This window comes from Leptonychotes weddellii, chromosome 9, assembly GCF_054177405.1.
Source record: "Leptonychotes weddellii isolate Sample4059 chromosome 9, ASM5417740v2, whole genome shotgun sequence".
Lineage (NCBI taxonomy): Eukaryota > Metazoa > Chordata > Mammalia > Carnivora > Phocidae > Leptonychotes > Leptonychotes weddellii.
The window spans coordinates 59,747,521-59,775,013 of NC_138377.1; the positions used below are offsets into that span (position 1 = coordinate 59,747,521).

Sequence of the window (27,493 nt, forward strand, 5' to 3'; positions counted from 1 at the left end):
TTTTTTTTTAAAGATTTTTATTTTTATTTATTTGAAACAGAGAGAATGAGAGACAGAGAGCATGAGAGGGAGGAGGGTCAGAGGGAGAAGCAGACTCCCCGCCAAGCAGGGAGCCCGATGCGGGACTCGATCCCGGGACTCCAGGATCATGACCTGAGCCGAAGGCAGTCGCTTAACCAACTGAGCCACCCAGGCGCCCAGGTCTAAACTTTTCTAAAACATCTTTTTACCAGTTGTGTATACATGGCTTTTAGTTCAATGCTTTTACTGAATTTTTTATAAATCTATATACCTAACTATATTCAAAGTCCCTTATTAAAAATAGCAAACTTTCCCCTTATCCTTTCATAAAGATGTTAGTAGGGGACATTTTAGAGTGCTTCAGAGTTTACAGTGAACATGGCACAAGATAGTTGACCGTGAATAATCTCATTAATCTGTTCCATACTTTTGGCCTAGAACATTCTGGGAATACACCAAATAGATAAACCCATTTAAGTCCTCACCTCATATAGGGGCTCCTTAAGTCATGTTGTAGAATAGGGAATAGGAAAAAAGAAATACTGACACAGGATGTTAGTACTTTTAAGACTTCACTCACATAGAGGAATGCCAGTAGAAGCACATGAGAATCAACATTGCATATATATTTGGGTTAATTTAGGTAGGAGAGCTTCCTGGCCATTTCCTGACTCCCTCTTCTACCCCACCCTTCATAGCCCAAGACAGGGTACAGAAGCAGCACCACTTCTGTTCTCCCCTGCACTTCCTGAGCCTCCTTTTCATTGATCTTCTTCACACTCCAGTTTTTCCTAGGTCTACGCGGGAGACCCCTTGCATTGCTACCTTCTTCTGTCTGTCTCCTGCTTTCCTATTCATCATTCCTGCTCCCCACTCAGTCAACAAGGCCTTGGTCATTTAAGAAAGCCAAACTCGGGGCACCTGCATGGCTCAGTCGGTTAAGCGTCTGACTTCCGCTCAGGTCATGATCTTGGGGTCCTGGGATCGAGCCCCGCGTCAGGCTCCCAGCTCAGCGGGAAGTCTGCTTCTCCCTCTCCCTCTGCCTCTTCCCCTGCTTGTGCTCTGTCTGTCTCTCTCTCAAATGAATAAATAAAATATTAAAAAAAAAAAAAGAAAGAAAGCCAAACTCTCCAGAATACTGCTTAAATGCTTAAAGTTAGAGTAAATAGAAAAAAGAATCAGTTCAGAAGATACTCAAAGAGGAAGGTACACTTAGCACATTTCACAGTGGACTTGTCGCAGGAGAATCGTAACTCAGGCAGGACTCTCATGTCATTCTTAAATCCTTTCCTGTCATCATTGATTTAAAAGAGGGCAGCTGAGATGCCTGGATACCCCAGGGGCTGGTAGTCTTTCTACTCGGTGTGGCTCCTGGATCCAGGAAGGGGATTCAAGACCATGTGACAGCCTGGGCATGGGTTCAGGTACGAGCCATGCTATCACTGGTCCTCCATACTGCATATCAAATGGACTCACAGAGTCCTTCATTAGCGTCTCCCACCTAACGATCTGGCACCCCCACAATGGTCAAAGCCCAGCAGCTGTCCGGTCTTACTTGTAGCCAGTCAGGACAAATAAAGTAGTAGTTTTGTTCATCTCACTCTCTCTCCATGTACTTCAGCTCTGAAGCTAGAGGCTTAGTCTATCCTGAAGTAGACAGTTTTGACCAGTTAACAGTGTGACAGTTTCAAGAACAGTGACTCCAGCCCTCTGGAGGTGAAAGGCTTTGGGGTAGAAGTGTAGACATCTGTTCAGACCACATTCAGAAACTTGCTCTTCCCTGACCACATTAATGGTACAGGATTGGGCATCAAGGCACCAAAATCAAAAAGACCCATCAGGTGTCTGAGGCAGAATCAGCTTGGCCCAAGTACGGGCAGGGCGTCCTGAGAGACGGGTTATCATCATGGGAGCTTTTGTCAGGCTCCGTATCCAGTTCACGCCAGACTCTCCTTGTCCGTGGGCAGAGGGAGGACGACAACCGTGCAGAACTTACCTGCGATCCCTTCTGCTACTCATCAGCCAGTACCCATCTGTGAAGTCTAAAGAGCGAGCCGTCTCAGGTTTCAAGAAGTTTGTGAAAATTCGTTTTACGTGCACTTTTATCTCTGAAGGAGAATTTTTTTTCTAAAATCATTTATTTTTTTTTCTCTGTCCAGCTGTTAGTACATTTCAGTTAGTGCCTGATTTTTTCTTTAGGTAGTTTGTGTTCATGGTGATTTTTTTTTTTCTGTTTCTCGCTGAAATGTAAGTGGAATGTATAATAGTTCTTTTATTTTATTTTTTTTTTATTATTTTTTTTCTAAAGATTTTATTTATTTATTTGGGAGAGAGAGAATGAGAGAGAGAAAGCACATGAGAGGGGGGAGGGTCAGAGGGAGAAGCAGACTCCCCGCCGAGCAGGGAGCCCGATGCAGGACTCGATCCCGGGACTCCAGGATCATGACCTGAGCCGAAGGCAGTGGCTTAATCAACTGAGCCACCCAGGCGCCCCAGGAATGTATAATAGTTCTTTTAATGTTAGGATTTTTTGTTGTTGTGCGCAGAAGAAAAATAAAATAAAGGTCAGATGATCGAAGGCTTTGTTGATGACCCCACAGCAACATTCAGACTGAAGCATCCTCACAAGGGTCCATCTAATGTTAAGAGTAATTTTACTTGACATATGTGACAATTAACATGTCAAGCCGAATGCATCCTCTCATTAGCCATTGCTTTATTGTGGAAATATTTATTGAGTGCTTGAGAACCACGCAGGACTATCACGTGGCATGGGATACCGAACAAAACATGGGCTCAATAATTTTTTTTTTTTTTTTTGCTGTTTTCCTGGCAATCTTCACTCTGTATAGGAGCGTTGGTAGCAACTACTGCAGCTTCTCATAGCAGAACAATTCCAAAAGGTTTTGACTCGTGTGCTTCCTCAGTGCCATCTGATGCGCTGCAAGTACAGATTTCATCTTGTCTACATTAACTTTCTATCAAGTGTGTAGAGATGGCCTAGTATGCTTATTTAGGGTGGTATGCTTAATATTGGAGATGATCCTGAGAAATTACAGATTTCTCAATATGGCATTCTAATTAAAACCTAATTAGCAATTCACTGTGCTGGAACTTAGGTTTTTCAGCATAGAAAAAAATAATTTCACTCTGCATAGAAAGTAAAGATATATTTCTTGGAGACATTATAATTTCAAAAATATAAGGCAGCACATGTGGAATTTAGAAATGTTAAAAATCTGAAGTGTAGGTTTCTCCATAGCTTTAAGCTTGAACAGTTTTATATAATCAGTGAGCTTGCCAAACAGTATCAAAAAACTCATTTTCTTCAAGTGCTTTATTTATCTTTAATAGAACCTTCATCACCCTGGTGTTGTAAATTTGGAGTGTATGTTTGAGACGCCTGAAAGAGTGTTTGTTGTTATGGAAAAACTCCATGGAGACATGCTGGAGATGATCTTGTCAAGTGAAAAGGGCAGGTTGCCAGAGCACATAACGAAGTTTTTAATTACTCAGGTAAGAAATCAATTAGAGACAGAAAAAAAAAGATAATATTCAATATCAAATGTTATCACTGTTTTACTGCAGCTTCCTAGCCTTGTTTAGTCCCTGAGTCCCAAGTCTGACTTACACTTGGAAAGGTGGTGGGGGCTTGTTGTATTATTTCGTTTCTATCTGTGGTCTCCAGAGTCCAGCATACCAAGTGAGTCATGCGTCTGTGGGCCCATGTATTAAAACTACTCATGAAACTTTCAATTGCACAGTGACTGAGTCCTGGTTCTTTGAAACTATTCAAGAATGGGTCTCCCTGGAAGATATTACTGACATCTGTTATCGACACCTGTCTTGGTTGCTGTATCAATACCATCATATGCTACTCTTTCTGCTCACGTTTCCTTAGAAACCTGCCCTGTGAATTGAGCTCATTTCAGCGTCTTGGTGTAAAGAGGCTTAACTGTTCATTGTGGGTTTTCTCGTGGCCCTTCCAATTTATGTCCCAGTAGAAGACATTTAGAAATAAACTCATAGACCAAAATAAGATTATTTTGATGATTTTCTTGTCTCTAGATACTTGTGGCTTTGCGGCATCTTCACTTTAAAAATATCGTTCACTGTGACCTCAAACCAGAAAACGTGTTGCTGGCGTCGGCAGATCCTTTCCCCCAGGCGAGTATGAAAGCCTCTCTCGGCAAAGCCAGCTGATGGCAGCCGGCTCCCCTGCAGGATTTTTTCCTCAAAAGCTTTATTTGTGTCATGTTTTACCTGTTCATTTTCATCCATTTGTCTCCTTCTTCGATCTTGGGGACTGCAGCTTTGTTACTCTGGCTTCTCGGTTCAGCCTGCCTGAGTGCAACACGTGCAGAGCCTCCTCATTGTGCTTGTTCAGCTGCTAGTGTAGACAGAGCCTGGGACACTGGCAGCCCCAGGCAGTGCTGAAAACACTGGCCAGGGAGGGAGGAGAACACTGAAGAGTCCCAGGGACGGTGCGGTTCAGTGTTGTTCTGAGGGGCAAGGGCAAACGTTTCTGCTTTTCCTCAACTCAGAGGATGGAAAACTACTGCACGTCTCCCCAGGGAATCTGCTATCCGAAGTGACCTAAGGTGGCTATCCGCCTTGCTTCCCTGACCTCTTCAGGTTCTGTCTAGGTTCCCAAGCAGAGCTGATTTTGAGGATCATCGTAGGTAATATGACAGGTCTCTATGCTGATCCTTCAACCTCTACTTAAAATAAGCCCTTGCGTTCCAGATTTGCATGAGGTTTTTCTGCCTTGTAAAAGAGTATTACACACTTCTGAGTATACATATTTTCACATTTATCTCTCAGTTTTGTGTTGGGGGGAAGGAAGGATGAATGTTTAGATGATTTTTTCAGGAATGAAAATATACTTTTGTACCAGTATTTCACCACTGTCTTCAAATATATAAAATGGAAAATAGCTATTACTTCTATCGTGCACGAGAAATCTATACAATATATGTGAAGTATTCTAATTGTCGTTGACAGACCTGGGCTAAGACACACACAGACACACCATTTGTGACCTTACCGTTTCTGCAAACCATCTATTACCAACAGGTGAAACTTTGTGACTTTGGTTTTGCCCGGATCATTGGAGAAAAGTCTTTCCGGAGGTCAGTGGTGGGCACCCCAGCTTACCTGGCTCCTGAGGTCTTAAGGAACAAGGGCTATAACCGCTCTCTAGACATGTGGTCTGTTGGAGTCATCATCTATGTAAGCCTAAGTGGTACGTTCCCGTTCAATGAAGATGAAGACATACATGACCAAATCCAGAATGCAGCTTTCATGTATCCACCAAATCCCTGGAAGGAAATCTCTCACGAAGGTACTATCTCCCACTCAAAAATGATAGTGGCTTAATGCTTAAATATTATACTATTAATTCAATTGTGAATTATTAAATTGATAAATGTTCATTGCAAATTGTCCACTGGAGTAGGGGCACAAGTTGTTAAGGTGGATTAGGAAGGAGTAAAGGAAATGGAGACCGAAACATCTTCTGATGAAATGTCCATATTTTATAGAGAAATTGAGTGATACATGTTAAGAGACAACTGAAACAAAAAGAAATTGTTATTATTTTGGCATATTGCCTTAGAACTTGTAAACGTTGATGTAATGGAAACAGCTAATCTCTTTTAAGAGTAATCTTTACTAACCATATACCTGTTTCTGTATTAAGCACTTTATTAGGGACACACGAACTTTATGATGATAGTGATATTTTAATTATCATATTATATATTAGTATGCCAGTTCTTTGTGTGCTGATTTCCTTCATGTGACGTTAGCATATGTATGGTATTTTCTTTAGCGATTTCCCTGGTATTATATTTTTAGGTTGTTCCTATTTGATCCTTATATATAATTTCTATGTGTATCTCTGATTGATTTCTTTAGGATAGATTGCCTTGGCAGTGCTGCATTATTTAAAGTTAAACTCTTAAAAAAATCTTTCCTTCTTCTTAGAAAGAGTTTTAAAAGTGGGAGGGGCAATCAGGGCAGAGAAAATGGCACACCCAGTGCTGCGGAATAGAATAACCCGATGAACGTACTTTGGAGTTTCTTTAATTCTCACAACAACCCTGTAAGATAAGTTTTACTGTTACACCTGGGTTTCAGGTAAGAGCACTGAGGCCGAAATCACAGAGCTAGTAAGGGGCAGAGCCAGAATTTATACCCAGACAATCTGCGCATACATTCTTTAACCACCACCGGTTAATGACCGGTCCTTCTTTAGTTTTTAGGCCATGTCTAGTTCTAAGTTTGTTCAGATTTTTCGCCACTTAAAAAGGCAAATACAGTCATAGATAAACATCTGTTCAATACCTGTTACTGAATGCGATGATGTAGAAATTGGAAAAGAATGTAGATAAACTGCCTGAGGTAATTAAGTTCTTAGACTACTGTTGGTATTAAATGGCAAGAGCTATCCATTATCAGGGCTTTGAGTTACTATTAGCAACAATCTTTAACATCCTCTAATTAGTTGTAAATCATAGCTGGATGGATATATCTTAAAGGAATCTGTGACCTACAAAAGAACTATCATGTAGCCAAAGCACTATTGAAATATTTAGGATAATTTAACAGAGACAGAAAGCAAAAGTATCATTATGTTTCCATTCCAGAAGGCAGAAAGGTGGAATTATCAAATAACCTTGTGACCAGTATCCTTGTTAGGAAACACTACCTTTAAATACGGTTAACCATTATGCTTGATACCTGCAGTCCAGAAATCCAGTAAAATGACTTGATATTGTTACCGCAGTGCAAATTGGGAATACCTCTGAAGCCAGTCACATTTTTCTGTTATGCAGGAATAGGACATTGGGAAAATAGCCTCCACATTTTAAAATCTTTTTCTTGGAGTAGTGGAATAAATGATGCCCTCTCTCTGGTACCGTGGAAATGTGCTGGCCTAGCTGTGTTGATACAGCCTACTGAGGCCGGAATCGAACAGTTACATACTGTGAATGTTTAATTATCACTGATAGTAGAAACCAGAGACCTAAATATTAATGCCTCAAGGAACTGTAGTTGGGAAACCCCATATATATGTGTGCACAAAATTTGCAAAGAAAGAGATGTAGCATTTCAGAAAGAGAATTACATGGAAAATTTAAAAAGGCATTTATATTTGACCAGGAAGTACATATTTTACTTGCTGTACGTATTTCTAAGTGCTAAAAATTTCCTACCACTCAGACAAAGTGAAGTGGAGGCCAGCTCAGATAGGCCCTCACTTTTCTAAATGACTCAAGTATCAGTTTGGGAATTAACTGGCCTCTCTCCTCAGTATCTTCTTCTGACTCATCCTTGCCTTTGAAGCACAAGAGTTGTCACTGCCTGCCAATTGAGGCTCTGGATGGCAAATGAGTTACCTATCTGCTGGTGTATGAACAGAACTAATAGTCAAATATAAAAAAGTTAGTTAAAGATGTCATAATATTAGCTGAAGTGTTACAGAAGTAGTTACTGGCCTGGAGTCTATCCCACTATCTTGTTGAGAACAAATAATTCCCTCATGAAAAGTAATAACGGGCTGGTACGACATAATTTTAATCACATAGGAGCTGATAAATACACAAGCAAGCTAGTATTGGTAAAGGATGGTCACAACTGATATTAGTGAATTTTTAGTCACAGTATACTTTAAACCACACCAGACCACCATCCGGATACAAGGAAATAAAAATCTAAGCACCTCAGTGACTCTGAAATCAAAGGTAAGGAACAATAGTCAAGCAGTTGGATTTATCATCCTATCTGCCATTCTCATTAGCCATCACTTAACCTTCTTTGAGCTTTGGTTCCTGCCTATATAATGAGGTTGTAACAGAGACTGAATGAAATAAAGGATGTGAAAAGCATCTACAAAGGCAGGTGTGGGGTGAACCAAGGATTTTGATTTAGGAGGAGGCTAGAACACTAAGCTCTAAGCAATTGCTCTGGCGGGTAACCAAGAATTGATTGTATAATTTTAGAAATTATATGCAAACTGATGTGCATGTTTCCCAAGGATTCTTCAGACATATTTGTAGTTGTATTTTTTTTTTCTTGGCATGAAAACGCAAAAGAAAAAAGAAAGTTGTAGGGTCCTTGTAGCATACATAGATGGGTCAGAATGAAAAGATTCCTGGGTCATGCATTTCTTTCTGTTAGTATAGAAATGTACCTGATATAATATAATACTCTGTATTGGAGTGCTGGAGTTATCATTGTGCCATTTGAACCTCACAACAATCCTCCAATATGTAACTTGTTTTAGTCTCTGTAATAGACAGAAACCAGAAAGGTTAAGTGCCTTGCCTAAAGTCACACAGTGGCAGGACTTGGATTTGAAATTATTTGCCTCCATTCTTTATATCATACATTGTTGTACATGAAAGGGTACTTCTTTCTTATGGATTGATGTTTAGGACCCTATAGAGAATATTTTAAACTCATTCATTATTTTTGCTATGATGATAGAATAAGCCGAGTACTAGCATTCTGGAGATGTGCTTACTAATAATTTAGCAGTGAATTCATTAATCAGGACTCTTGTATGCAAATAATAGAAACCTATAAGTAACTTAAGCAGAAGATAATTTATTGACTCACACAACTGGGAAGTCGAAAAGATGAACCTCGTCTCTTTGGATCCGGTGGTTCAAGTGTCCTATTTCTCCATCTCTCATCATCTCCGCTTTACTTTATGATGGCTTCCTTCTCAGGTGACTCTTCATGTGATGCCAAGTGATCCCCGGCAGCCCCAGGCTTTACATACTACTCATTGTACATGATCTCAGAGTGGAAGAATAATTATCTCTCAGTAGCCATAGAGTCTCTAAAAGGGGCACTGATTGGCTCTGCCTAAATCCTGTAATACCCTGGGAACAATCCCATTGTCACCACAGGAGTGTGGCTTTGATTGGCCATATGGATGATGGAGAGCCTCTCCAGTTTGGAGAGTAAGCTCCTGCAGGGAAAAGATAGTAGGCTAAAAACAAACACAAAAGCATTAACAGATGTCCATTATAAAAATAGATTTTTTTTGTGAATCAAGGTATGATTTGAAAAATGAGAAAAAAATTGAGGAAAACTTAACTCACCAAATGTTACAGGTACAAGGGAGATAATAAAATTAAACTTTCAAAGAAAAAAATAATAGTAGCTAACACTTCTACGACATTTGCATTATAGCCAAGCACTTTACATATATGAACTCATTTAATCATCCCCAGCCTTTGAGTAGATACTATAATCGTTTCCATTTGAAAGACGAAGTGGTATAGACACAGAGGGTTAAGTGATTTGCCTGAGTGGGGCCAGGGTGCAAATCCTGTCAGCTGGCTCCAAGGTAGATGCTCTTATCTACTACATTTACAGCCTCTTGATTATCCTTCTAATGGATTTTGCCATGCTGTCACATTAAATTTTAATATGCTTTCACCAGCTTAGAGCTACCGTAGCAACACAATTTTCAATAATGTCTTAAAATACAGGGAAACAAGATCATGTTGTGATAATGACCTGAGTTGAGAGCTGTTCCACTTAGTGTAACGGTGACCCCATCCAAGTTACTTACTCTCTTAGGTCTCAGTTTTCTTGTCTGAAATATGGTGACAGTAATTCCTAATTCACTGGGTTATATTAAGTATTAAATGAAATTATACTGCAAAGTGCTTAGCACAGTGATTGACATAGAGTACCTTAAATATATGAACACTTCCTGTTTTCCAGTCACTTTACATGATCTATGTATCTGTCTTTATATGTGTATTTAGTTATACCCACACATGTATATAATTATATAAAGTTATATATGTAACTAAACATATATTTAATTACAGTTATATATAGTTATTTATATATAGAACCAAATACACACATTATAAATACAGTTGTACAAATATAACTAAATAAGAATGCATGTATACAATAAAACCCTCCAGAATGAATCATATTACAAATAATTGCACAAGAGAAGACTTGAGGTAATCATGAGATGGGAGTTTGAGAACATTACAGTTCATTCTAAGCCAGCGTTGTGTATTTGTTTCATTTCCTCTTGTTTCATTTCATCATGGTGACTACTGGATGGGCATTTGACATCATCCAGTTTATCCATTATTACCCATCAGTGATTACACATGGCCTCACTCCCACCTCTAGCTTTATCACATGCTGAGTTCAGTTTGGCCCTCAACACATCCATCCTATGACCTTTCTCAGTTCCTTGAAAGGACTTGCGTACCTGTTTTAAAATATATACTTGATTAGGCAAATTTACTTTATCTTATGGAAAGAGCAGCCCATTTTCACTTAAACATTTTTTAGATAATCAGATGAAACTTAAGGAAAATGATGCCTTACTTGATCATGTGTCAATGTGCCCTTCCTTTCATTGCATTTTTAGCAATTCCAAAAGAACGAGGGATAGACCAGGCTATTCTCCATGTTTGGCACATCTGGTACAATAATAAGGGTAAATCTTGGATGGACATTGCCAAAACATCAGAAAATTGCAAACAAGACTCTGTCTATGACTTAAGAAGTAGATACCAGGGGTGTAAGGCTTAGAAATGGGAAATGGAAAAACTAGCTAATAGAACACAGGAATATTTGCAAGGAAAGGGATTTCTAATAATTTTGCCGAAGAACCTTCTTGATTATGGCTCATTTTAAACAACCTGTCATAGTCTAGCTCTAAGTCTGTAGCAGGCGTTTTTTAACTTTGGCATGCCACCCTTTCATCAGAGGAGCTAGTTAAAAATGGAGATTCCCAGGCTCCACCCCCATAAGCTGCAATCCTGCCCTGAGAATGTAAAAAGTCCACGGATCACACTTCCAAAAACGCTGCTCCAGAGCCCTGATCCTCTGAAAGACCTAACAGCTGAACAGTGCTCTAAAATTTTTTTTTCTAAAAAACTTTTTAAATAAATTCCCGGAATTTAAATTTAAATAAACTATAAAACTCCTCTCTAATTCCCAACCTCTTTTTGCATTCACATTTTCTTTATCAGATATTTAATATCAGGACATGTAATTTTTTCCAAATGTTAAATGTATTTCAATATACATTGTCATGAAAGTAGTAAGAATAGAAAAAGCTTCTTGACCAGTTTCTTTTGTGAAGAATAAAAAAGAAAACATATAAACTCCAGGAAATACAGAAAGTTGTATAATAAAGTTATATACAATACATAATAAACTAACATGTGCCATGATTTTGAGCAATTAAAGGAATGTGGGATAAGAGAATCCTTTTAACACATGAAAATTCTCCTTTGAATGGACATAGGCTTGGAAATTTTATATTATAGGTTATAGGGAATAGGAGGCAGGGATTATAATCTTACAGTTCATAATAGTTACATATAAGTTATTCCACGTATTAATTTAAAATTTTAGATAACCTTTAGACCAAGCATGTCTGACTTTATTATACTTATGCAAAAGAATGTAAATAATGAAGCATCTGCAATCCTGAGAAGGAGGAGAACAGAGAAGAGGTAAAGAGAACTCTAAGAGCCATAGCTTTCACAGAGTTCATATAAGATTCTGCCTAGGTGAACGGACGGAGTCATACAAATTTACCTGTGTATGATTTAATATATAATTTAATCTTAAGAATTAATACTTGTGAATAAATATTACATATATGTATTGTGATAGATATCTCATATTGTGTGCCAGGCACTGTTCTAAATTACAAAGGTGGCCGGTACATTAACTTAGGATAATCTCATTACTTGGGGGAAGGAGGACAATAAGGTCAAGAAAAAAATAAAATGATTCATTGTCCTTAATGGAAAGGAACCTGTTTGTTTTGTTTTCTTTTTTAAGGTGATTCTTCTCAAACTCTGTGATAAAGGACCAGTTTTATTTTATCTTAATTTCCAAACATATGGACCAGTACTTTGTAAAATAAAATAAATGTGACAGGCAATATCATATTGCTATAAAAGTTTCCAAAGACTTAGTCTTACTTTCTATACTTATCTCATTGTAGACCAATAAACAGTTCACAGATTTACAGTGATCCATGGACCTCCTCTGAGTAGCGCTGGTTTAAATCAGAAGAATTTTTTTTTTTTTTTAAGTAGTTAAAAGAGGTAATCTCTGGAGAGTGGGTCTCATAATGAGATGTGAGGTTTTTACTTTTCATTTTGAACTCCTTTTCCTGATTAATTTAGATCTTCTACCAAGTGCATGCAATACTTTTATTATAGAATAATCAAAGTGGGGCGCCTGGGTGGCTCGGTCAGTTAAGCGTCCGCCTCTTGATCTCAGCTCAGGTCTTGATCTCAGGGTCGTGGGTTCAAGTGCTATGTTGGGCTCCATGCTGGGCATGGAGCCTACTTAAAAAAATATATAAAAAAATAATAAAAATGAACAAAAGTGTGAGGGGGGAAAGAATGCTCCAGAAATAAATGGAGTACAGCCTTTTATATAATTCTTCTGTGCCTGGTCTAAAAATGTCTAAAATTTTAAATACGCAGACAGTATATGTAATATTTTATATATAAGTATCATTCACTGAAGAGTGAGGGTTATGCTTCCTTTTCCTTAACACCAACCCTTGCATCGTGACTGGGCAGATGAAGAAGACATAACCTTCACTCTCTAAACCTGTGTCCACACAAAGGAGAATTTTCAAGTGTGAAAGTCAAACAAATTCTCTTTTCCTAAATTCTTTCAGTTGCTCAGAATCGTAACATCCATCTTAAACTGTTCTTTCTTATGTATGACTTTAGTAGGCAGCTTTTGTTTTCCCAAGATTTTACTCTTAGAGGAAGAAGGGAAGTGACATAGATAACCGAGTGATGTGGATTGTATAGCTGGTAAGAGTGAGATATCATATTTGTTCCAGCGCAAGTCATCTCACCAGAACTATGACAAACCTGCAGCAACGGGAAAGCATTTATTAGAGTAAAAAGTACATTTCCATCATCAAACTGAATCAATGTGTTCAATTAGAGACACACAGTAAATCTGAGGAAGGTTAGTAATAGACTGTGAAGATCACCAGAGAAATTACTATTTTTTTTTCTTCTGAGTTTTGATATTCCTTTATGTGCCGTTAGGGAGGCGAGCAAGCAGTAATCAACACAGAGGCAACCTTGGAAATCGTCTCACAATGAGCCCCCACCCCCTGCAGACAGAGATCATGTTCTGTATTCACAGGTGAAGTCTGAAGAAGCACCTACTCTCAAATCACCTGCTGTGTTGTTACTGCTCAGCTTCAGAGTCACATGGTTAGTTGGTATTATCAAGAATTAAGAGCTGACATGAAGCTTTCACATTCCACATATAAGGGGAGGGGGGAGGAAACCCCTTGCTATGAATCCTATAGCTTGTCTTCAGTTCAGAATGATCAAATCATGATGATGCCCCAGTGACATAGGGTTTTTCCACTTGCGTACTTGATTAGCCTCGAGGTTAGTATTTCTGTCTCCTCCTTTCCCTAATAAGCATAGCTGTAATTTATTCTTCCAGTGAGTCTCAGTCCTGTGGTGAGATTTATGCACAGTGTACAATATATGGCATCTCGAGTCATGGACTAGCTATCATAATATACCACTAAATTTATCAAAGCATCCCAATTTTACTTTAAAAGCAATTTTTACCATTCACTGTGGTTAATTCAAATAAAATTGGTGACAAGTGTGTTTTTCCCCCAGAAATTGAAGATGAAAAATACAGCCAGTACAAACACAAAGCAAAGCTAAATAAAAGCCTAGCACCAAGAATACCACATGGTATGTTTTCAAAATGAACAGTGTTCCAGAACGCTAAACACTTAAGTTGGAAGTAGCACTTTACCATGAAAAGGAACCAGCTGTAGGTCCCTCTTGCACTACATATTGTTCAAAACAAAAAATAACCCCGTTGAAAATAAGCCTCGGGTAGACGAGACCCAGAAATCCAATGGTGTAAGAAACAAAAGAAAGACAATTGTCATTTTAATAATTAAACTCTGTTTGTAACAGTTTATGAGGATTGCAGATCCAGCAGGCCTGCTGAATATTAATGAATAGATTGATTTGTCAACATATTAGCACCACTGTCAGACATATCAGCACAAGGAGATGTGAGGGGACGAGCCGGTGAACTGCTTCAAAAGGCTTGACTGAGTCCCAGGAAATTCTATCACAATTGGTAAACTAAAGTGAATTATGTGGGTTTGAACTTCCACGGGGTTTAATAATCCCCACTTGAAATTCTGGAGTTACTTACGTTTACTTTTTTTTTTTTCTAAGCCATGCACTTCATTCAATAATAAGGAACTTTAAAATTGTGAGCAGTGATTTTCTTTTTAATCTAATAGAGTGAATTCTTTATTATGTATGTATGTGTACATATACATGTATTTCAAAATCCAAATGAGATAATATTTGAAAAGATGTACCACCAGGAAAGGAATTGTTTATTTTAATAGCGAGTAAGATAAAACGAATAGAATTTTCTCTAAAATATGGTAATTTGTAGAAAGAAACTGCTGAGAAGTTTTAGCAAGAATATTGGCATTACAGGTGCTCAAAAATCAGCTGTTTATTTGTCCCCCCCAATTGAAGTGTTTCCTGTATATCTCAATTATAAAATTAAAATTTCACTTATGAATGTATATCATAGTTGAGTTGAAATATGACATCTGAAATGTCAGGGTAGAAGAACAGTAAAGTTTTAAGTATTCTGAGTTTGCTTTCTTCTATAATGACAGCACAGAATACTTCAAAATACAGCAGCTTAAAAATCTTACTTAACCCCTGTACTGCTCTATAGTTCAAGATATCGAGTAATTATCCAGAACATTCTTAAATTGCTTCAGTGATAGAAAATACAGAGTTTCATGAGGAGCTCTGTTTCTTCTGAATTTGACCCTTGCACAATGAGCAAAAATATCTCAGTGTTTATATCCACTGTTAGAACAAGCCAGCTCCTTTTTCCAATTAGAGGCTCATCTCAGAGGTTTGAAAGCAGCCATCATGTCACCCCTGAGCTTTGCTTCACTCCTCTCCTCTCCTCTCCTCTCCTCTCCTCTCCTCTCCTCTCCTCTCCTCTCCTCTCCTCTCCTCTCCGGCAGTCAGCTTTTCCTTCACAGCCTCTTATTCACTCTGGTCCAAACACTCTTATCTTCATTTATGTTCTTTTGAAATCGAACCCTGAAACTGTTCTCACTCAGGTTCCGTGAGTCTAGTTAAGTGTAAAGTGATGTCACCACTTCCTCATGATAAAGAACACATTTCTTTTAGCATGACATAAAATCACAGTTGAGTTGGGAACAGTAAGTAAACAAGTGTTGAGTTTACTGTGGATTTAGAATCCTGAATTCTTTCTCAGAATGTTGCTGGTAAGCCAGGTTTTCCAATTCTGTACTTAGACCTTTCCTTGGGGGGGGGGGGGGCAGTGGGACCTAAAAAGAGGACTTCTTTTCATTTGTCCCTTTTAAATGTATCTTATTAGTACGGCCCATAGCTGCAGATACAGTTACTTTGGAACTTATTTGTGTAATCCAATTTGCTTGCTCTTCCTGTTGGCATCCTCTGAATCCTAAAACCCTTCTGTGTCTTCATTGCAGAATACTGAACCAGATAGGGCTGAGGACAGATACCTTTCTCTATGTTTAGAGACCTTTCTCTATGTTTACATCCATCCATTCAGGGGCCCTTTAGGTGATATTAACCAATTATTAACTCCTGTCAATGTTCTCATAGCTCTAGTTCCTTGCTACTTAAAATGTGGTCTAAGGTTCTTCCCGGGATCCACTAAACCATAGATTCTGAGGTCTTACCCCGGATCTACCAAATCAGAATCCTCAGTGTAGGATCCCTGGATTATTCATATGCATGTAAAAGTCTGAGAAGCACGGCTTGGCAGAGTTGTTCTCAACGATAGCTGCACATACTAGCAAACACTTGAGATACTTCTAAAAATACTGATACCTGGAAGCCCCTCCCTAAAGATTTTCACTTGAACCTGCGGCTTGAGTATTAGCATTTTTTTAAAAACCAGAAACACAGAAGCCTCTTCAAAGGATTTTAATGTGCAGTGAAAAAGGGAAAAAAAAATCCACCTGAATATCATTAGGATCATGTAGTAAATGTATTTTGATTTCTACCTTAAATTTTGAACCAATTTGGCATCAGTTTGGGGGCTGCTGTAGGCAGTTTTTTAACAACTCATGATTTCCAAGATTGTGTTCCTAGTCTTCAGGAGGAACTGAAATTGTAAAGCAAAGGCATAACCATTGATAGAGTAACTTTCTACAGAAGAAAGAACTGAAAAAGGAAAGATACCGACTTGAGTCTCGAAAGGTCCTGCACTTGACTGGATTGCGGTCATTGACTCAGACCGAGTAAGAGGATGATTTCTAGTGGCCTTGTTTGCTGCCAGCCTCTGGTTTCAGCCCATGAGAAGCGTCCCGGTTAGTGTTGCTGGGCAACAGCTTGCTGGGTTGAGAGCTGGAATGTGAAGGGTTGCAAAATGATTTTTAAAATAAACACACAACTTACTATCAGCATGAAGCAAACCAAGAGAAGTACTGAGCACTACACTATGACAGGCAGTGAGGCAGAATCGAAAGGGGAAAAAGAAAATACCTCCTTGAAGGCAAGGAGCACAGTGGTTTGACAGATGATGGCTCCATCACTAGAATAATAGTTTCGATCTGGTTTCCTATTTGAAAATTTGTACCTGACTAGTTTGTGGGTGGACAGAAGACAGTGTGGGAAGTGTTGAAAAGGTACTGTTTCTGGAAAAAAGAGGTCAGCCCATGGGATTCACAGGTAATTTCTCTTCTGTAAAATCAACATTGCAAAATAACATGATCTCTATTTCAGGTATTCTCAGCATTATTTTGATTTTCTGATAGAAGTCACCAATCCTGTGATCTATTACATTTTATAGAGTTGTGATGTCTTTCCATCCAGGGATATGTTTAACCAAAATAATACAAACCATATGCACATAATGTGGATATTAAAACTTAGAGCTGAGAAAGTGGCCATTTAAATTTCTAATTAATGTATTCAATCTACCAAATGCCGTTTAGCAAGCATTTTTCTAATGTGCTGAATGATGCATTTTATTTTAAATATTTATGAAACTTATGTGCAAAAATCAGTACATAATCTGTGTGACCTTAAAGGAGTTAAAATCTAGTGGGAAGAATTGGGGGGAAGACAGGCATATACTGAGATAATACAAGATGGGAAATGGGAAATGACTGAGAGGTTTGACACGCGGGACCTATTATATATTCAAATATGTCCAATTCTATTCATTTGGTAGGATTTTCTCCAGGTTTTGGATGTCCTTCAGTTTAGCCATAGTAATGGCGTATGCAAATGTACCAATCTATATAGAGAGAACCTTTTTTTTTTTTTTTAAGAGAGGGAGAGAGGTCAGGGAAGGGGAAGTTGCAGAGGGAGAGGGAGAGAGAGAATCTTAAGCAGGCTCCACACACAGCATGGAGCCCAACCTGGGGTTCATCTCACAACGCTGAGATCATGACCTGAGCCAAAATCCAAAGTTGGACACTCAGTCGACTGACCCACCCAGGCGCCCCGCACAGAACCTATTCTGTCCATACACGTGGTATTTACTTTGAAATACAGAATGACTGCAATATAGTCTCTACAATTTCAAAGGTAATTTTGAATTTTGATGCCAGAAAAAATGGAATCCATACAATTAGCACTCTGATGGAACATTTCTTTTCCTATTAAAACAAAGCCCTTCAGCACCTGCATATACGATTTAGTTTTGGTTTTGTTCCGATATACTTGTACACCTGGCAGACAGGCTACCCAGAACTTTAGCTATCCTAACATCTGCTAAAGTTCCATTCCAGCAAAAGAGAACGTCTGATTCAATTTTCTCTTTGCTTTCCTGACATTTTAGACTCTCAGCTGATGGGGCAATGAGAGAAATTGCTATACAGGAAGTTAGGGGGAAAGTAACCATGTTAGCCAAGAATTTATTGTGGCAAAAAAGAAACATCAGGCTTCAAAAAACAGATTTTCTTTTCTCTTGTTTTCTAACTTATAGGAGACATCAGTGTGAATCCATGGCTAGAGACATTTTAGAAGGCACAAAGCTCTTTTGCTCATAAAGGATAAGGGATTCTTTAAAAATGAAAATTTGAACCATACAATTGCTTAAAATTTTCCAATAACAAATAAAAGGGAAAGAGTTTCCACATTGCCTCTGTGGTGGGGTCATTGGCACGAAGGTCAAGAAAGAATTCTTGATATGTTTTATGGTGCAACTTCATAAGTTTATTTAAGTAGCACAGGGACAGGACCCGCGGGCAGAAAGAGCTACACTTTACTGAATGAAGCTGGTGCTTATATGCCTAGTGCTCAAGGGGGAGGGTGCAGGGAGTATTAGATCATAAATGTCTTCTTTGAGTTTCTACTCGTAAAACTACTTTCACAAGATTTCTCTGGTGCTTATCATTCAGTTCGATATTAACTATTGGTGAGATAGACAGGCAGTCATGAGACCCTTTAAGAATGTAGCAACCAGCATGTATTTGATCTATATTGAAACTCTGCAGGCTATATAGGTCAGCCTTCTGGACTAAAGGTGAACATTTTTCTGCTTCTCTCCCTCATCACCTCGATGTGGCTCTCCAAGGTATTTAGAGAGCTTGGATTTACGACAGTTTATTAATGACAGGGAAGGAGGGGATTGAGTTTAAGGAAGGGAACAAAACCCTCAGAATATTAGAAAGGCTAACTCCCAGAATAAATGGCAGAAGGTAATCCTACTAGTCTCTGAAAAAGTTACCATATTTACTGCAAAGAGGAGAAATCAGCCACTGCCTATTTTTCTCCTGTTTTCTTCAGGGAGGGATGGGGGAGTCTTCATACTGAGAGATAAAAGGAGGAGACTGTGAAACATATATATATATATATATATATATATATATAACCCGAGGGAATAAAGGATTCCCTGCATAGCTTTTGCCCTAGCCAGTGTTAGCTGTTCAAAATTGCATCTGCTGATTGCCCAGAACTGTGGAGACCAGCACTGTGTTGCAATAAATTTCAACTCTTGAAAGGCAGGTATTTGGATATATCCTTTTTGCTATATCTAGGGAAGGAGGTACAAGATACCAAGATTTTCTGAGACATTATCTCCTTCTCCAGTATCCCTTTCTCATGGGGCTATGGAAACCTCTTCGACTACAGATCTTCATGGAGCTCTGGGGAACGTGGAGTTCCTGCCTCCTTCTACCTTGCCCCTTGGGCTCTGGAGTTCTGCTCTGCTGTGGTGCCAACATGCATTTTCCTTCTGACTTTCCATTCTAAGGCAGTCCTCTTCTGTACTCCTGTTTCCCACAACCAGACCCAGAACATGTTCCCTCTTTCCTTTGCTCAGTTTTGAGAGAAATTCACAGAATGGCCCAATTTTGTATCTGTCTCTCCCATTTTCTCTCCCTCCCCCTCATCCCCTGCATTCCCTTTAGATCAGATTGCTGAGTCTTGATTTCACATTTGGGAACTGGAGTTGAGACCCCCATCTGGACTTTTCTTCTGATTGCTGGCTCTATTTTGGGACTGCTGGGGCTACTCCAGTTTTACTAGTCTTTTAGCTTATTTGTTACTGGCTTCCTCTTCCCTTAGCTTGGACCCTCTACACTCTTAATATTACACCTAGTAGTTTCTGCTGGGAGTTAGCTCGTATCACAAAAGGAAGGACACTCGATGGCATCTATAAAAATGTTTATGACTGCATATTAAAGAAGTTCACAGTGGTACTCTTAGAGCCATTGTGAGTAATTTTTAATGATGGATAAAATGAGAGAGATGCCAGGATACTTAAGGCAGGCCAGAGTTTTCTGAATTTCTGAAAGGGGTAAAGAATGAATTCTGAATTCATTCAACAAGAAGCTTAACATTGATCCTTGACAAAATCCTAGACTGAATGATAGAGTAGATAGTGTTCAAACATTTAGAAAACAAATCCTGGCCCTTAGAAGGAAATGACTAAAAGTCAGTATTAGTCAATATTAGTTTACTTAATTTTTTTTCCAGAATAATTGAATTTTTTTTTTTTAAATAAGAATGGTAAAATAAGTACTACTGAGGACTAATGTGCCTTCACTATAATAAAACATTTGGAAAAAATCTCCCATCCATCTTCCATCTTTGGAAAAGATGATAAAATAGGGGGGGCGCCTGGGTGGCTCAGTCGTTAAGCGTCTGCCTTCGGCTCAGGTCATGGTCCCAGGGTCCTGGGATCGAGCCCTGCATTGGGCTCCCTGCTCCACAGGAAGCCTGCTTCTCCTTCTCCCACTACCCCTGCTTGTGTTCCCTTCTCACTGTGTCTCTCTCTGTCAAATAAATAAAATCTTTTAAAAAAAAAAGATGATAAAATAGGGACTGGATGGCAGTACTCCTAGGAGGCGATTGCCTTTTTTTGTCAGCCTTGCTCTGAGAATAACCAGTAGGCACGGCGGTTGGGAGTATGATCTAGGATAGAGTCATCCAGCCTCATATTAAAGCATTTTCCTGACCAAAAAAGAAAAAAAAAAGGTTTCTAATAATCTAATTAATACATAGCAGATAGACTCATTCAGTTGGAAGTGGTAGATAGGTAGGATACTTAGCCCTTATGATAGGAGGGGCTCATACCATATTCAAAATAGTCTTTGAATGCCAAAATGTTGAGTTAAACTCACAGAAGAACATAAGAACATAAAAGTGTGGTAGAAACCTAATTAAGAAGAATTGAATGTTCAAAATTAGAAAAAATGTTAAATTTAATTAACTTTTAACATTAATATCAGTTAGTAATAATAAGTTAATGGTATGATCTGGTTGCTATATGCCATAGTCTTTAACAGCAGGGGCTTTGGAGCCAGACCCCCAGATTTCAGTCTCCGCTCAGGAGCTGTCTTACTTTGGCCAAGTTACATGACCTTTTCCTTTTATATAAAGTGGCAATGAAAATAATAACTACTTTCATAGGGTTGTTATCAGGACTATGTAAGAATATGAATGTGCAATTTAAAATACCCTCAATTCTAGGCTACCTGAATAATATCTGTGTGTACAAATAAGTCAGTTAAGTATGAGGAGGCTTCTGTCAACAATGAATAGGAACATTGAAGAAAAGCTAGTGAATGTCAAGGGTGCACAGGAAGAATGAGGAGTGTGAAGGACAGCTGAAGGAACTGTAAGAAGGTGAAGTGAAGGTGAATTGCTGTCCCTAAGACTTGAAAAACTGTCATACAAAATAGAGCCAAGTTAATGTGGGTTAGCTATAAAAAGACAATTTGTCACTAGTATTCATGGGCATATGAAATAGACTGGACCGTTGGAGATAGTCTCATACTATCTCCAGTGTGTCTGTGCGCGCTCACGTTTTGCCTTTGCAACTAGATTGGGAGCTTTTTAGGGTTAGAGCTTTATCATTAACTCTTTTGTTCCCTAAGTAATTGCCAACAGTCATTCCTTAGGGAAGATTTGGTGAATGAATGGTGAATGAACAGATAAATGAATGGCTGACCCATGTGAGGAACATAGCCAATAAAGAGAACATTGTGAAAACAAAACTAGAATTTATTTTAAAAGTGGGTTTAGTGAAAGGCATTTTGGATGGTACAGTTAATGCTGGATTGTATGACTTGATTAATAAAAAGGATGTTTTAAGAGCTCCAGGAACAGCGACAATTAGAATGGAGCTCTCAATGATGGGCCTATTTTCCGAGTAACGCCAGGTGCCCAAAGTTAATTATCCCCATTTTTTTTTTTCTACCAAGAGCCACAAAATATATTTATAAACACACAAATCCACTCACATATTTATGTGTACACACGTATCCCTTCTAATTCTCTCCTTATATCCTAAACGATTTTCTCTTGGTGGTACTTGCCCTTATTTTGCTGTGTTTATTCACATCGCCCGGCTACTGCGGCTGTAATCAGACCTGTGATTGTGTGCTTCCTTCAGCAGAAAAAATTTTCCATCTCCACATATTCCATTCCCTTCAGACGCTTACAGTTTCTCCTCTGGCAGTCCTTCCCTCCCCATTAGGCAGTGTGGCTCACTGTTGGGGTGCATTTGGGCACAAACCAGGCCTTTTGTTGAGTTACTGTACTCCTGCCTTCCTAATTATAGAATTCAAAGCAGAATGAGTGAATTAATAACCTGTATTTATTGCCTGCGGGGTCTGGGGAAACGTAATGCCATGGCACACTTAGAGTAGCACATAAGCTCTCCCGAGTCTCCCCTCATCCTCCATTTCTGCTCTCTGACTTCACAGCAGCAAGAATGGAAGGTGCAGTTTACTCACCAGTGAGTAAATCATGTGAATGGATGTTTTAAAGCACATGCCCAATACACAGTTCACTGAGAGAGCTATACTTTCAAAAGCTCTCTGGGAACACATGCTTGGAGTTTGAAATTGTACTAAGTACGTGTTTCCTGAGATATCCTCGCTGAGGCAAGGGTATATGGGCCTAGACAGCACTGAAATGTGTGCTATTGCCTTTACTTTCTCCAATCGAAGGATTCTTAGGTGTTTGATTCTCCAGCCGTTCAAGCATGCAGACAAATACTTGGAATATTAGTGTGAGAGAGATAGAACTCTGGATTGCCAAGACTATAGACATAATTTCTCTTTGCCCGATAATGAGAAGGATTCTGATTCATTCTGTTTGAAGCAGTCTTTGTCCCAGTTGCCTCTGGACCCCTGTGATTGCCTGTATTTTCAGATCCATACAGGCTGACATAAACCATACATAGAGTCAAAGTCACCTGAATCAGGACTTGGTGGTTGGGGAAGTTGGGGAATTAACTCACATTTTTTATATCAGTTACCTATTTGATTAAGATTTGGAGGGGAAAGATCCATCTCTCGGGAAACCTAATGACCAGGGTAGGTTAAGGATAGAAATGAACTCCGGTGAAATGTGAATGCTTCCATTGGTTTGGCAGATTTCGCTAAGCTCTTTCTTGGGAAGAAAATGCTAAGATGAAAGAAATATGGGAAGTTATTACAAGAATGAGTAAGAAGTGTAATAGTGAATTTAATAATGACCTAGTAATAATAATCTAGGCTGAAAATATAATTTTTACAAAGGTGAGGGAAAATTCTGTCACATGGTAACTCAGGTGCTTTGTAACTAGATAACTAGAAAAATCACTTCCCCGCCCACCCTCTGAATTACACTCTGTAGGAATCCCAATCACAATCAGAGTACTAAGCTGGATAGACTGGTTCTAACCTGTTTTCTTTCCTGTCTTCCTCTAGTAAACAATGAAGGCTGATATAATTCCAATTCATTGGATATTTTAAAAAGCAAAGTGAAAGAGACCAGAGTGTTTTCCTATTGGGCCATTTTTAGGCTCTGAGTTTATCCTGAATCTTGGCCCATGTTATATTTTATTTTATTTCTTTTGGTGTCCAGATGTCTGTCATTGATTCAAGACTTTGAAGCCTATTACGCATATTTAAACTTTAAACACATTTTATAACAAAATTAGTAAATGCTTTCTCTTGAATATTAGTTGTATCCTGCAGTTAGTGTAAGAAATAGTTAAATGATGTACATTTAAACAAAACTCCTACTTTGGAAAAGTGTATTAAAGACCAGACCAAGAGGGCACCTGGGTGGCTCAGTTGGTTAAGCGACTGCCTTCGGCTCAGGTCATGATCCTGGAGTCCCAGGATGGAGTCCCGCATCGGGCTCCCTGCTCAGCAGGGAGTCTGCTTCTCCCTCTGACCCTCTTCCCTCTCAGCTCTCTGTCTCTCATTCTCTCTCTCAAATAAATAAATAAAATCTTAAAAAAAAAAAAAAAGACCAGACCAAGAGAAATTCACATCATGTTCACAAAAGACTCAGACTTCCTCCTCCATAATTATTTTCAATTTCATTTTTTAACATCCAAAATAAAATGAAGGCCAAGGTTTTAGAATTCTCAAGAGGTATTTTCTTCAGGTTCTAGTGCCTGTTATCACTATGCTGCATTTAACAGTGTGAAATAAACTGTAAATGAATTATGCATATGTTCCAGATTTGTCATCTGTTTTTATCAATAATTGAAATTTTTTTCAGCCATTGATCTTATCAATAACTTGCTGCAAGTAAAAATGAGAAAGCGCTATAGCGTGGATAAGACCTTGAGTCACCCTTGGCTACAGGTAAACATCAATCACTGGATATTTTCCCAATCAGATGGACTTCTAAATATTTACAAGATTCTGGTATTATATGTAAAAATCTTTTGTCATAGTCTTAAAATTGTTATTCTTATATCAATTTGTTTGCCAAAATGCATGCAACATCTTAGTATTTAATAACAATTTAGTGTTTCTAGATCTCTTTCTCTCTACCAAGAATATTTGACAGGGGAGAAATATACCACATTACACACTCATGCACATGTCCTTACACATGCACCAAAAATAAAAACAGAAAAACAACAAAAAAAATTAAGGGTCATTATAAAACTCCAAGGACCAGATTTCAAGAGTGTCTATATGTATAATCCTGATAAATGTCCAAGCAGATGCTCATCTGGTCATGCACTATACTCATTTGGAGGATGCATTTTTAAATCCTGGGCTAATATTCATGGAACAAATGCATAACAAATATAAAGTATATGCATGTGTTTATTTCCTCTTATACATTTATTTTCACATTAAACTTAAACATTAGAAAAATGATACTATGCAATACTGAAGGATTATTCATAGGCATTAAATTTCAGAGGAATACCAGTATTCCTAATTGGTTGACTGCAAGCATTAATTGCCCACTCTTTGATGCATGATATCATATAAACAGTCTGCATTTGCAGAGTTTAGGTAAATACGAAGGCTTTGGTGCTGATGTTGTCACCTGAGGATGCGTGATGAGAGACACAGCACGGATAGAGTGGAAGGGAAAAGAGTAACTCATCGGTTGTGGGAACTAACAAGAAATGAAACCGTATTTTAATGAGTTGTAATCGTCTCTATGGTAATATTTTGGAATTTCTTCCTCAGGATTATCAGACCTGGTTAGATTTGCGAGAGCTAGAGTGCAAAATCGGGGAACGCTACATCACCCATGAAAGCGACGACCTGCGGTGGGAGCAGTATGCAGGCGAGCAGGGGCTGCAGTACCCTGCTCACCTGATCAATCCAAGTGCTAGCCACAGCGACAGTCCTGAAACAGAAGAAATAGAGATGAAAGCCCTCAGTGAGCGTGTCAGCATCCTCTGAGTTCCATCCCCTATAATCTGTCAAAACACTGTGGAATTAATAAATACATACGGTCAGGTTTAACATTTGCCTTGCAGAACTGCCATTATTTTCTGTCAGATGAGAACAAAGCTGTTAAACTGTTAGCACTGTTGATGTATCTGAGTTGCCAAGACAAATCAACAGAAGCATTTGTATTTTGTGTGACCAACTGTGTTGTATTAACAAAAGTTCCCTGAAACACTAAACTGGTTATTGTGAATGATTCATGTTGTATTTAATGCATTAAACCTGTCTCCACTGTGCCTTTGCAAATCAGTGTTTTTCTTACTGGAGCCTCAATTTGGTAAGAGTCTACAGAACCTGTCCATGAAATAGTTCTGTTCTGTGTGTCCCATTGACATTGTCATTATAAGGAAACTCTTGAAGAGTAGATTATTACCAGTTCTATGAACAACTCCAAAACTCATGTGGAAAAAAAAAAGCAAATGATGGGGGATGGGAGATGGATATACAATCCTAGACACAAGTGCATGGAAGAGTTTACTGTATAGTTTCAAATCCTTTGCCTGCCTGGTGTGCCTCAGTATGTTTAAACTCAAATAAGTGGACCTAGGTACGCCTACTGCTCATAAGCCTAAATGCCTTAGAAATGTAAACTGTCATCTATAACAGATATTTCCCCCTTTCTTACAATACCCTCTGTACTGTGGAAAATCAGCAGCTAAGCAACCTTTTGCCTTTGTGTATTTTTCAATAATAACAAATAAATATTCTTGTCAAAGAATGTGTCCACTTGACTAAATCATTTTCATTTGCTTTTAGGCCATTTAGGAGCAGAGGTATCTGCTCAAAAAGCAGAGAAAGTCTCATGGTTTTGAATTTAGCTTTAACTACTATGAAGCCTAAAAATGTGTTTCAAGGTGTAATGAAGTATTTCTGTTCTAGCGTGTCATCTAGTTTCCAGTAGAAAAAAGAGCTCTCAAAGAGAAAAACAACCAAACAGGAGACTTGGAGGCATAAGTAAGAATATTACAAATGGCAGTCTCGATGTAGCATCCTGATTTAGTCAGTATAAAACCGGGATTTATTACAATAATGGCTCTAATTTCTTTCTATATTATCTAAACAAGAAGGTTCTAAAGTGAACTACAAAAACACATAAAAACTAGAGAATAATTCCTAAAGAGAAAGCCACCTGAGGTAAAGTTCTATAGCCTGGGAAAGAGAAAACTAATATTGGACTTAACAGACTTTGGGGTAAGGAGTGGGTAATGTGGGCTGTCTTTCTTTGTAGCAAGACGACAAAACATTAGCATGTATTACTGTTACTTTGTAACAGAAATGTTTTAAATATTTGGAAGAATTTTATAAGTGTTCTGAGACACTTAAATGTATTAGGTAAGCGTGTTAAGGCTACACAATATTTACAGATAGGGGGTAGAATGGTTGCATCTTTCCAGCGGTTAGTCACTATTTTGAATCATTACCTATTCCTTATTCTGTTCTGTTATTATTTATCTCTTTATGTCTCAGAACACCAATTGAAACTTTTCAAGCAGAAGAATAAGCAACATCATAGAGTTCACTCTGCCAGCAAGACAAAGTCTGGGTAGAAGCCAGGATAAGGAGTGAGCCAAAAGACCAGCTAAACTATTGTAATAACCCTTCTGGGGTGATGAGGACCTGACATAAAACAGTAGTAAATAGAATTTAAATGTGGAATTAAAAAAAATCCAGAATGAATCCTAGGTGTTTTGGCTTGGATGATTGATGGAACTATTAATCAAAAGGAGTTACAGCCTTAGAAAGGGTGAGTTCATGTTTGAACATGGTGAATATAAAGTTCGATAGGACACCAAGTTTGGGATATCCTGAAGGCATTTATATATGTGCCTGGAGCTTGGGGAGAATTCTGGAGTTGAAGATACAGATTAGTAAGTCAAAATCCCACCATATGTTGATCAGAATGACTTGGATCCTTGGGGATAGCGTGAGACAGAAGGCATCTTGGGACACAAGCCTGAGAAATACCAATACAGAAGGTTCAGTCAGAATAAAAGGAAAATTGAAAAGGAATGCTTAAAGATGGAATTAAATGAAGCAATATTACAGAAGCCAAAGGAAGAAGTTCAAAAATGAAGTAGACAACAGTAGAAAATACAATGGAGAGAGAATGATTTCAGCCTTTTGGGGGCCAGCCTTACCAACCATTCCAGCATTTTGTAATGAATATGACTACAGCTACATTCAGAA

General features: G+C 38.5%; 1 protein-coding gene across 2 annotated transcripts in view; it reads left to right on the top strand.

The window, feature by feature from the left end:
- PRKD1 (protein kinase D1) overlaps window positions 1-26,024 on the top strand; it is a 313,593-nt gene extending 287,569 nt beyond the window's left edge. For both annotated transcript variants that reach the window (XM_081829470.1, XM_081829471.1), the window contains exons 14-18: window positions 3,376-3,537; window positions 4,090-4,188; window positions 5,098-5,365; window positions 24,105-24,190; window positions 25,040-26,024. In XM_081829470.1, coding sequence (XP_081685596.1) covers window positions 3,376-3,537; window positions 4,090-4,188; window positions 5,098-5,365; window positions 24,105-24,190; window positions 25,040-25,258 — 834 coding nt within the window. In that variant the 3' untranslated portion in view covers window positions 25,259-26,024. The remainder of the gene's footprint in view (window positions 1-3,375; window positions 3,538-4,089; window positions 4,189-5,097; window positions 5,366-24,104; window positions 24,191-25,039) is intronic.
- Window positions 26,025-27,493: the final 1,469 nt, after the last annotated feature.